Here is an 11623-nt window from a genome sequence, read left to right as displayed (position 1 = left end):
ACAACTCTTGCGCAGATGGAATTTGGGGGTTGATATTAATATTGCGTCAGATTGAATTGAGCGTATCAATAGGTATAATTTATATTTCTAACTACTGGTGACTGCTAGAGGGAAGCAGCACTGTCTGATTTGCCGCGGCCGGGTGCTCTCACTTCCATCGACTTGTATGTAGCCTTGTTGATTACCCGCTATGGGTATGAGATCCCACACTAGAACATGGTCTGGTCAGGATCGCATTCATCATGGTGATAGCCTTGTTTCTGGGGCCTGATCCAGGGTTATGTCGAGATTAAGACTCGCATACCCTGCAATCGGCGGGATTCATGGAAGAGCTGCGGCCTTCCTCTCGCAAGGTGGTGAGCGGTGGAGAAGAAATTGTCGTCTCAAGGATTCACTCCCCAGCTTCCAGCATTCTCCTTCGTTCTATCTCCGCCTCGACTTCATCAAAAACCAGAGGAAGAGCACGCCCTTTCCACTTCTCAATTTCCGCCCGCGCAAACCCCTCCATGCTCTGCATTCCTACCACCAAAAACCCAAGATCTTCTCGATCCACATCGAAGACCTCCCACCACTCCCCGTCTACAAGCTTCACCCCTTTCTCCCGGGACGCCAAGTAGATGGAAGCAACGGCTAGCGCATTGGGTTGGTGGGTGAGGTAGAGTAACTGTGGCGACAGGAGGCATGAGTTGAGATGCTCGAAAGCTCGTCGCGCAACGGCTGGCGAGGAGACCCCCAGGGTCTGGAGGTACGTCAATGTGATGGTGTGAGGTAAAGCGACATGAGTATTAAATCCTAATGTGCGTAAAATGGCCGACTCGATCTGGAGGAGAACTTGACGTTGAGCTTGGTAGCCCCCTTCGGTCAGGTGGTATGTTTCGGGCACTGGCTTTTCGGGGGAGCCTTTTGGGTTCACAAACCAAAGAGGGGAGGCCTCTCGGGAAAGGAGGAATGTGTAGACATTGAGAATGGACCTTGGAGAGGTTGGTTGGAAGGAGATCTTGGCAGTCATATAAAGAGCAGCGGCGGAAACATCCTGTTCCAATCAACTGAATCAGCACAAGCATTCCCTTCCCGCCCATGGGGGACTGTAAAGAGCGAATATACAAACCTTGGCCGAGTAGATTCGGAGACTTCCACCCTCAGGGCCCAGCCAGAACCGCGTGAACGTGACAATCGCTTGAGCTATGATATCCTGAGACAATTGCAGCAGAATACCAGCAGCTTGTGTCAGCTGGGTTCCAGCAAAGCGGATCGAGGATTCCAGGTCAGAGGGGACTCCATCAAGAGCTGAAGAGGAGCTGGTCAATTGTTCGGGGGTCGCCAATGCATTGGATAAATACTTCAGTCCGGGCACGTCCCGGGGAGCCATTTCCAGGAAGGAACAAGAGTTAAAGATTTAATATGCCTCACTCATGCGCAAGCGATGAATGATTGAGAGCAGTGGATTTGATCCTGTCTGGATGATTTGGTTGTCTGTCGGTCCACCGTCTTTGCTGCGGTGCTTATATAAGCATAGCGTCGGAGCTCCCTTTCGAGCTGCCTGCAGTGACGACATTGGAATGGGCTCAATGGGCTCAATGGGCTTCATGGATGGAGGGTTTGGATTCCTGCCTTGCCTTGTTTGTATACAGAATACATATCTATCCCTGACCCTTACATACAAGTGACTCCGATGTGCATTATCCATTAAGGCTCGCAGCTCTTTAGTTGGACCCAATCTCTGGTAGCTACCGGAGTTGACTTGGTTAGGAGAATATACAACAACCTCGGATGAGGAAATCTAATTATAAAATATAAATCTAGACTATTTTTACTGCTCCATATATTACAACCGAATCAAGTTTCTTCCTCTCTGACAGTCTGATCTAGGGTGGAGTGACGAGATTCGTTCAGCCACCTCAATTTTCTTCATCCCCCAGAGATCTACTGTAATATACCCAACCTCGCAATATTTGTACCAGTCTCTTGAAAAAAAAAATCGTCTTCATTGCTCTCTACTGCTTGACTTACACCGATCAACTAACTAACTATTATTCCAACTTCTACTCGTGCACTTTGATTGACAGGGGCACGTGCGGGATCCTAAAACTACTCCGTGATCGCTCTCACTTGGCGTCCATTTTCACCAATCTGAATCACAACTGAAGCAAAAGTTTCGCCCTCCTTCTTCATCAAGAAAATAACGATCTCCATCTGATTGTTACAGACTTGGAGGGGATCTTTTATAGGGGCTGTCTCGTCGACCTCCCCATTACATCAAACCAAATCAAAACAGACTAGGTCTTGGCCCCGACCTACTATTGAATCCCGTTTCTCCTTTCCCTTTTCTTTTCCGTTCCTTGGGCTCTCAACCTACCTTAGCGTTTGACCTGGGTGACCGTGCATTGGATTGGATAGCCTATCGACGTGGCATTCCAGTCCTGAACCAAGTGGTGCGACAGAGTGCATCCCTTTCTCATTCCAGACCCATCCCCTATTCCAGCTGACCAGTCAAGGCTAAGTCAACGATGTTGGAGGAACTTGAGCACCCTTCAACGGCTGCCACGCCAGCAATCCTCAGTTCAAGTTACCCCTCAACTACACTTGCTCCGGTTACAAAAGAAAACAGCAGTCAGCCTTACAATGATCATCCTTTGTTCCGCTCCGAGACCCCTGACGTCGTATTAACACAGAGCTCTGATACGCTGTCATCACCACAACCAGAGAAGCAACATCTCCCGCGCGGGTCTTTTCACCGTCGAGCAAATACCGAAATCATTCGGCCACGCGCTGCTCGACCGCCATCCAGGCAACTATTCGCAGATCAGTCCCCGACTTTCGAAGACCTAGATTATACTCGGACGCGCCCTACCCCGCCAACCGAGAACTTCGCCAGGAGGAAATTCGAAGTGGGCGCGAAACTGCTGTCGGATTTGTTCCAGGGGAAATCCGACCAAGTTAACTTCGGACTCCTGCACCGATCAGGGGACCGAAATTCCGTCGCGATGGCGCCCACCAGCGCGAACAACAACCAAGGTGCTCAGGAGTACCACACCCCTTCATATACTTCGGCCACGTCTACAACTCGGGGCCAAAAACGGATGACTGCGCCATCGCCGCTAAAACAGGTCACATCGACAAGCCCATTCTCCTTTTTCGGGATCAAGCGCCAAGGAGACAATAGACTCGACCTTCCGGAACCTGCAGAGGATGAGTTGCTGAACCTCGATATCGCCGCGGCGCTGTTTCCTCCCGGGATGCGCGACTTGGATGATCAAGAAGCCTTTGATGCTCTGCGGAACAATGCAGAGAATGTCATTCGACGGTTACAGGCGGCCTATAAGCAAAGGACCTTCGCCCTGCATGAAGCTCTTGGGGAAAAAACCGAGAAGCAGGAAGAGCTGGAAGAAACTCGGACACGCATCGGACACTTGAAGGTCCAGCTAGACGGCATGGCTGAGAAGGTGCTCCGCCAGGACAAGGCCATGAAAACTATGGCCGAAGAGCTTGAACAAGAGAGACAACTGCGCCAGAGGGAAGAAGATGCTCGCCAACGGAGCGTGATGCTCATTCGAGCCAGCGGCGATGACGATAGCTCATCCGAGCTAGCGATGGAACTGCAGACTCCAAAATGGAGGTTCAAACGCGTGAGCAACGGGACTCTCCCCAGTGACTCAGGGTTCGATTCGGGAGATGAGAGTCTTGCTGAAAGTGTCTTCTCGCGCCGGGAAGGTGTTGAGTCTCCGACTTCGACGATTGCAGCATCCCCGAACTTCTCCCAGATCACACTCCCGACCCCCCCATCCGCCACTCTACAGCCCAACCCAAAAGAGCTGAAACCTCTACCTACACCCCAAACTCGCCAGTCCACATACGACAAAGTTCTCAAGGGCCTTGCATCGACGGGGATTACTACCGCATGGGGTAATTCCTCGAGATGTGGAATCTGTCATGGAGTGCCTGCTTCAGAAGCCTGGAGCGTCATGGGCATTCTGAAGGAAGAGAACAAGGGTTTGAAGACGCGACTGGGAGAACTTGAGATGGTAATAGACGACTGTTTGAGTCTTGTTGGGCCTTGACAGAACCAGAAGAAATACCTTCGTTGTAAAGCCAGATTGACATATTCTGTTTGCCCATGATGGCTCGTGTACCATGATATCTGACGATTTGTTGAAGCTTCTATACTACAATTATACCTATTTGAGTTCGGCGCAAGTGTATCTAGAGGGTCTGGAATCATATGTGAAACTGTACCACTACAAGATGATAATATCTTTTGTAATCTAATTGATTTGTTATTCTACACTAACTCCCCCCTTTTTCCCTTAACAAACCACAGTTGCATCCTCTCCTCTGTTTGCCTCAACTTCTGATATGGCAGTCTAGTCCAACCATTGGAGGCAACACCTGACGACATTGGAACTTGGAACCTTAAGATCTCTTTCCACCATTCTATAACCAATTCATGTGATAGTAGCTAATTGTCGGATTTATGGGTTCATCCAGTCGGGGTAGCAGGTTAAGTACTATGTTAGTTTATTTGCTTACCATGAAGTGGTGCAGGAGTAGTCCAAATGGCTTACTGTACTGTACTCTTTACCCGGAGACAAGGCTTTCTGTCGAACTTTACTGCTGAGCTAAAAAGGTGTCAAGACAGAGCTTTCTAGCTGATACAGTATTATATTGGTTCACAGTATATTATACCCTAATAAGCTCTACCCATGGTGAGCTGCGTCCCCGGTAGCCCTATTGCCCATTTAGGATACTTGTGATGACTACAGTTGGTGATCACCTGACGCCCGGTCCCACCTGACGCCTGATTTCCCCTCACCAACTGTTTTTTTGATAATTTTCAACAACTTATATCTCAACCAATATAGGTTTAATTGAAGCTGTGATAGAAGCAATCAATTTATTAAAGATTAGTAATTTAATTAATTATACTAAGATTATAAAAGAGTTTAGTATTAATCAGATAATACTATTAAGATGCCACCACAGGGTACAGCACCCTAAAGACTACTAATATAAATAATAGTAAGTTCTTACTAACTAATATAAAAAAAAACTAATAAATTATATTAATAAGCTTACTAAGCAAGGCCTCTTTATATCCTATAAGATACTTTAGAATTTTATAAAGAAAATTACTAGTAAGAAGCCTAGAAAATACTAGCCTAGATACTTTATAAAGTATTACTAAGATAATCTTATCTTAACCTATATAATAACTATTAATATCACGCGAAAATAAGCTAATTCTATATATAGATATACTCTATATTTTAAGTTATTAAGCTGGAAGATATAGTAATATAAGCTATAGCTAGAGAATATCTATAATATAGATAAGAAAGGATTTTTTATTAGAATATTAGTTAAAGATTTCAGGATCTTTTTAAAATAGAAATATATAGCTAGAGGAGGGCTTAAGTAATGCCTGTAAGATAAAAATTATAAGTAAATAATTTTAATTACTTATATTTATATTAATAAAATCTTTTTTTTACTAGATTTTATTTACTAGGCTTTTACTAGTAATATATAAGATTTCTAATTTTAAGACTTTAATCTTAAGCTTTATTCTTACTTCTTTATCTCCTCTATAAGTAGTTAAACTAATAATAAGCTAGAATATACCTGATTAATTAATATATTTAACTATAAGATTAAGAATAAGATATATAGGTAATAGAGACTTCTTATTCTTAATAATTATAGATCTTACTTTATTATAAAATTTATTAATTATTATAATATTAATAAGATCTTATTAATAATATATCTATCTTATTTAATTTATTTACTATAATTACTTAATATTAGGATCTTTAGCCCTCTCTTTACTACTTATAGCAAGAATCTTAAGGACTTTCTATATAAATTAATAGGCCTTAATTATATTACTAAATAAGACTTCTTCTGTCTCTTCTAGCCAGCCTGAAAATAAATCTTATTAATAAAAAATATCCTTTCTTTATAGCAAATTATAAGGATATGGCTGTTAAATCTAGAAATAGTTCTAGTTTAATTTAATAAGTAGAATAATTTTAAGCCCTCCTTAAATAATTTCTTATACTCTATCCTATAGATAGAGGACTAGTAGAAGATTAAGAAGCTTTTAAATTAAATTATTACTAATATATATAATAAAAATACTAAGAAATTAAGCTTAATAATATATTACCTTTCTATAGAAAATATTATTCTAAAATTATATTATTAAGACCTTAAATTAGCTCTCTAGAATAAGAAGAAAAAGTATTAATATAGAAAATCCTTATAATTTAAACTTATAGCTCCTAAAAATAGTAGTATAATTTTTTACTCTCCTTAAAAGATTTAGCAGGCTTATAATCTTTAAATATAGAAAGATAAAGCTATATAATTTACTAAAATATTAAAGGAGTAAGAAAAGATTTATTAATAACTTACTAAAGAGGAGAAATAATACTTGCTTAAAGAGTAAAAGAGAAATTAAGTATTCTAGTAAGAATTATAGCTACTAGAAGTAGAGTAAAAAAAATAATAAAAGAAAGATACTTGCCTAGTAAAGAAGATAGATTACTAGCTTTAAAATAACTTCTAGTAAATAAAGAAGTCTCTAAAGAAGGTCTCTAAAGCTTTATACTAGTAAAAATCTATAGAAACTAGGCTAATAATACCTATAGAAGTCCTAGAGGCCCCTCTAATAGTAAATTATTAAGGCCGTGAGATCTGGCTCCTATAGTACTTTTAGACTAATTAAAAACTATATATAGAGTCCTAATAATGACTATATTTATCTACTAAAAAATCACGCAATAATAATAATTATATATAGTTAAATTACTTTATATTCAATATTACTGGTGGTGGTGAAATCGGGCGTCAGGTGGGACTGGGCGTCAGGTGATCACCGACTGTAAATGAGGCGGCCAAATGGGGGCAATGGCGACCATCCCTTTTCTGACTACCAACCAACCTTCGAACATGTGGTTTCTATCAATAATTTGTTCTTATTTCTCTTTACCAATACGGTCCTCTATCTTAGCCATTCTCCAATTTCGCCCCTTCCACTGGGTTTCCAGTCGTTTCCTCGGTAGATATACCAATAAGTCCCTTGAGGGAGATACTGAATGTGCTTTGATACCAGTATGTGGAGAGCTGGTTCCTAGCGGCGATTGAATACACCTAACTCTTGATATTCCCCAGAAGAGCGCATCTCCGGGAATACCGTCCGTTATTACGTACCGATATGTTCACCCTGGAGAGGAGACCCCCAATCCATCGTATGGCGAAGTTATATACAAAGCGAAGGGAAAGTTTTTAGTACGGGGAGGGACTGCAATCCTAGAATTATTACCTTCAGGCGAAGTGATAAAGACCCCAACGCCAAACCCTTTTATCCCATATGAGGAGGAAGACCACCGAATGAATATGCGTCTCGAGGCCCAGGTTTATCAGGAACTTGGCGAACACGTTTCTATTCCCAGATTTATCAAATGGGATCCGTTGACCTGTTGCCTGACGATAGAATATCTAGAGCACGGAAATCTTCGAGAATATGTCAGAAGTCACTATAAAGCCCTGACACCCAGCCTTCGCCACCAATGGGCGGGACAAGCGGCAGCTGGTCTTCGAATTCTTCATGATGCTCATGTTGTCCACTGTGATATCTCTCCAAGGAACTTTTTACTAGGCCACGATTTAAACTTAAAGATCTCGGACTTTGCTGGCTCTTCCTTTCACGGTTCACTTCCATCCGCGTTTGCAAATACACGCTATCGCCACCCTAAGTACAAATGGGATGATCCTCCTCATTTCAAAGATGACATATTTGGGCTAGGATCCTTGATTTACTTTATTATGACTAACAAGTACCCCTACGAAGAGGTCCCTAGCGATGATGTCGAGAGTCGATATGGAAGTTCACAATTTCCGGATGTTAGCAGCATTTCATGTGGTTCTATCATTCAACAATGTTGGCACCAGGAAGTAACCGCGGCTCAGGTTTGTGACTATTTTGAATATACATTTCCCTAGATACCAAAAATCTGTCCTCGCTTCCAAAATGTAGCCTTTCCTCGAAAGTCACTTTAATCCATGGCGGCTTCGGTCTCTACAAGCGTAGATTTATCTCGTGTCTCTTTCGGCATAACCCTCATCTCTGTGCAAATGGCATTGGTTTCGACTAACAGTTTGACCAAGATGTTTTTCTCTGGGATTTTCACATTGTCGTTGAGTCGAGGCGTAATGGGGGCAGCCGTCCGTAATCAGATCCCGAGAGACGCTGGTGCATGTCGCCGGGCAACGGGCATATCGGGTTGTAGTGACACGTATCTCACACATTACAGGTCGGCTTTTCGAGGATGAGTGTTAAGAATAATACAGTACAAGTGCAACTACTCCACAGTCAGTTTAGTGCTCCATTCTTCGAGTTTGTAGACAAAGGGGAAGCCCACTAACAAAAACGGCCGGGCTATGGACCTATGTCTTTAGAAGTTATGGAATGAAAAGAGAGGTGAACAGACAGGCGGGTTTATAATCTGCTCATGGGCTCATCTACCCCCTCACTCTGTATCGCTTTCTTCGTGGGAAGCATCTACCAGGCAGATTACGTATACCAGAGGTACAGGCGTTCCAAGAACCTGAAACTTTCCACATCTCCAGCTGGCCGTATTTCTGACCACTTTGAGAACCGTCCACTCTCCTAGAGAGACATATACCTATTTAACAAGCTGCTCCCGAGCCAATAAATTTTCTAAATTCTCTTGTTTGATATGGCGGCTACCTTGGTCCTTGGGCCAGGCTTTGAAAGGCAAAACAGGTCTTTACACTGTGACAAAGCAAGACTCTGTCTGGCTTGCGACGTATGCCTCCTTTTTCATTGATATTCATCCAGAAAATTAAGCTCACAATGACAATTTTAGGAACAAATACCAGGAGAAGCAGGCACTTCCGATTACAGAACGAACGAGACATTCTACTTCGTTTCCAAAACCAAACACCCTTTATTCGCCCATTACTTGATGAAGTCATGGATGCTTTGGACCCTTTCCAGAATCGTACGAACAAATTGCGGACCAGGAGCGACTGGCGGTTCTTGTTTGGATTATGCAAAACAGCCCTCCTGAAACATTGAGACCATTTCATCTCACCACTACGCGAGAAATTTGTCCGGAGGATAAGGAATTTGTGTTAAGAATCATGAAGCTAGACCCTCGAGATAGGCCGTCAGCACGACAGCTCTTGGAAGATGGATGGTTCCGTCAACCTTGAACTTAATATCATGTCCGGTGCTCAACATAAATGCTGGATTTCCTGTGCTACCCCCTTCCCTTCACTACAGTTGTATTTCGAAGTAGACGAATAGTAATCTATAGATATAGAACTAGTTAACTAAAAGTGAAATAAACTGGACTTGGCGGGTGCAGAATAGTGTGGTGCCAAGCACGTGAGAGGGCCAGAGACCGGCAGCTCCAGGCGATTTTTGGTGAGCGATTAATCCGATGGACAGCATCGTTGCAGCTGCATAAGGGACATTGGGCTTCAATCCGGTGGGACGGTCTCGCTTCTGTCTCTGGCTGCGGTTTTTATCATCCACATCGCCTGAAAACAGGCGAAGTTTCAAGTCCTTGGTGGGCGAATCCCCTCGTGCTTCTTGAGTCATTTATTGTGAGCAACAGGTATATTTAATGCCCCTCCGGAGCCTTGAACCTTGAGCTATATTGATTTCTCTCACCTTCTCATCTGTCTGGGTTCTCTGTACTAATCTCTGTTGCCCTCAAGCAGCTCCAATGGCCTCCCCCGCCCAACCCGCAGCCTCTGTGGTCGCTTTCGCCCGCATGCTGAAGGGACAAGTGCGCTCCTACTCTGCGCCTGCCGACATAGCTATTCCCGCGAGCAAGCGAAAGTATATTCCCTCTTCCGGTACCTATCCAAAAGGATTCCTTGTCTCTGGAACCCATGTGGGCGTGAAAGCCTCCAACACCAAGTTTCCAGATCTAGCCTTGATCTCCTCCGAAACCCCATGCTCCGCAGCGGCTGTTTTCACCACCAACAAGTTCCAGGCGGCCCCCGTCCAGATTAGCAAGAATATCCTTGCTACTCGCAGGGGTGAGGGCATCCGATCCGTGGTTATCAACTCTGGCTGTGCCAATGCCGTGACAGGCAAAGGCGGCCTAGAGGATGCCGCAAACATGTCCGCGAAGGTCGACGAATGCAACGGGCTGAGCGAGTCTAAAAGCACCCTCGTCATGAGTACAGGCGTCATCGGACAACGGTATACCGCTTTCCACCACGAAGAAAGCTCTATGGGCACTAACGATCTACTCTCAGACTCCCCATCTCCAAAATCCTCGACAAGATCCCGGCTGCCCATGCAAGTCTCTCCTCAACCCACGATGCCTGGCTCACCACCGCGCGGGCTATCTGCACAACCGATACCTTCCCCAAACTCATCTCGCGCACCTTCACCTTGCCCTCATCTCCCGGCCACACCTACAGCCTGGCCGGAATGACGAAAGGCGCTGGCATGATCCATCCCAACATGGCAACCCTCCTTGGCGTAATCTGCACGGATGCCCCCATCGCCCCCTCCGCTCTCTCCTCGCTGCTCCAATTCGCTGTCCCACGCTCCTTTAACTCCATCTCCATTGACGGCGACACCAGCACAAACGACACCGTCGCCATCCTCGCCAACGGCGCCGCAGGCGGCTCCACAATCGCATCCACTTCCTCCGCTGATTACACCGCCATGCAAGAAATCCTAACTTCCTTCGCGCAGTCCCTGTCGCAGCTTGTCGTGCGCGACGGCGAGGGCGCCACGAAATTCGTCACGGTCCGCATCCAGAATTCCCCCGACTACGCCTCCGCGCAGCTCATCGCATCCACAATCGCTCGTTCCCCGCTCGTCAAGACAGCCCTGTACGGCCGTGACGCGAACTGGGGCCGCATTCTCTGCGCAATTGGATACACCCAGGGTGTGGCACCAGGCACTGTTATTCCTGAGCGCACAAGCGTCAGCTTCAAACCTGTTGATGGAAGCCCTGTCCTGAAGTTGCTTGTAAACGGCGAGCCGGAGCAGGTGGACGAGGAGCGTGCGAGCGTGATTCTCCAGGAGGAGGACCTAGAAATCGTGGTTGACCTTGGTGGCGGGGAGAAGGGTGAGAAGGGCTGTGGTGGTGAGGAGGGTGTGTACTGGTTCTGTGACTTTAGTCACGAGTATGTTACTATTAACGGCGACTATAGAACTTAGGGTATTTAGGTTGTCTGTCCCCTTGGTCGATATCTAGCAGGAGTGAGCTGAGATAAGCTATATATATATATATACATCTGATCTGATCTCACATGGTCGAGAATAGCAGATCCGTCTCTCTCTTTCTCTCTCTCTCTCTATTTTTATGTCTTTCAATTACGGTGTACAATGAGCTGAAACTGTTCTTGGATCGTGGAAAAGTATCTACCTCGGTTTTCCTTCGTCCCTGAATCCGAAGATCCCATACCTACAGAACTACGGAAGCAATTACAATTACTCATTTGGACAGAGCACAGTACCACGAATTAATATAATTTTTGTATCTTTATAAAATATGGTTACAAACCAGGTCAGTGTTATGTACAGTTGTGGCTTTGCTTTACTTTTCCGAGGCGAGAAAAAAAA

General features: G+C 44.7%; 7 protein-coding genes across 7 annotated transcripts; 5 read left to right on the top strand and 2 right to left on the bottom strand.

The window, feature by feature from the left end:
• Positions 1-48: 48 nt before the first annotated feature.
• P175DRAFT_0501983 (putative cyclin) lies at positions 49-1463 on the bottom strand. Its single transcript, XM_040897284.1, has 2 exons — positions 1109-1463; positions 49-1033 (listed from the first exon to the last, which is right to left on the bottom strand). The coding sequence occupies exons 1-2, from the start codon at positions 1367-1369 to the stop codon at positions 392-394; spliced, it is 903 nt and encodes a 300-aa protein (XP_040751213.1). The 5' UTR covers positions 1370-1463; the 3' UTR covers positions 49-391.
• Positions 1464-2507: 1044 nt separating this feature from the next.
• Positions 2508-4058, top strand: P175DRAFT_0532762 (uncharacterized protein; the record flags this gene model as incomplete). The annotated part of the gene is made up of 1 exon (XM_040899996.1): positions 2508-4058. One exon carries the CDS (start codon positions 2508-2510, stop codon positions 4056-4058), a length of 1551 nt encoding a protein of 516 aa, XP_040751212.1.
• A 2867-nt stretch (positions 4059-6925) lies between these two features.
• P175DRAFT_0256477 (uncharacterized protein) lies at positions 6926-8049 on the top strand. Its single transcript, XM_040892710.1, has 2 exons — positions 6926-7113; positions 7174-8049. The coding sequence occupies exons 1-2, from the start codon at positions 6952-6954 to the stop codon at positions 8002-8004; spliced, it is 993 nt and encodes a 330-aa protein (XP_040751211.1). The 5' UTR covers positions 6926-6951; the 3' UTR covers positions 8005-8049.
• Positions 8050-8094: 45 nt separating this feature from the next.
• P175DRAFT_0439802 (uncharacterized protein) lies at positions 8095-8310 on the bottom strand (the record flags this gene model as incomplete). The annotated part of the gene is made up of 1 exon (XM_040893984.1): positions 8095-8310. One exon carries the CDS (start codon positions 8308-8310, stop codon positions 8095-8097), a length of 216 nt encoding a protein of 71 aa, XP_040751210.1.
• Positions 8311-8412: 102 nt separating this feature from the next.
• On the top strand, positions 8413-9079 carry P175DRAFT_0256470 (uncharacterized protein). The gene is made up of 3 exons (XM_040892709.1): positions 8413-8590; positions 8676-8831; positions 8892-9079. The coding sequence occupies exons 1-3, from the start codon at positions 8514-8516 to the stop codon at positions 8989-8991; spliced, it is 333 nt and encodes a 110-aa protein (XP_040751209.1). The 5' UTR covers positions 8413-8513; the 3' UTR covers positions 8992-9079.
• On the top strand, positions 8638-9266 carry P175DRAFT_0501980 (uncharacterized protein). The gene is made up of 2 exons (XM_040897283.1): positions 8638-8831; positions 8892-9266. Exon 2 carries the CDS (start codon positions 9076-9078, stop codon positions 9238-9240), a length of 165 nt encoding a protein of 54 aa, XP_040751208.1. The 5' UTR covers positions 8638-8831; positions 8892-9075; the 3' UTR covers positions 9241-9266.
• Positions 9267-9580: 314 nt separating this feature from the next.
• P175DRAFT_0501979 (bifunctional ornithine acetyltransferase/N-acetylglutamate synthase) lies at positions 9581-11519 on the top strand. Its single transcript, XM_040897282.1, has 2 exons — positions 9581-10243; positions 10300-11519. The coding sequence occupies exons 1-2, from the start codon at positions 9759-9761 to the stop codon at positions 11216-11218; spliced, it is 1404 nt and encodes a 467-aa protein (XP_040751207.1). The 5' UTR covers positions 9581-9758; the 3' UTR covers positions 11219-11519.
• Positions 11520-11623: the final 104 nt, after the last annotated feature.

Source organism: Aspergillus ochraceoroseus (assembly GCF_002846915.1).
Source record: "Aspergillus ochraceoroseus IBT 24754 chromosome Unknown P175scaffold_5, whole genome shotgun sequence".
In the NCBI taxonomy this organism is placed as follows: Eukaryota; Fungi; Ascomycota; class Eurotiomycetes; order Eurotiales; family Aspergillaceae; genus Aspergillus; species Aspergillus ochraceoroseus.
Note: the sequence above shows the minus strand (reverse complement) of the source record. Positions and strands in the feature narration are given on the sequence as shown.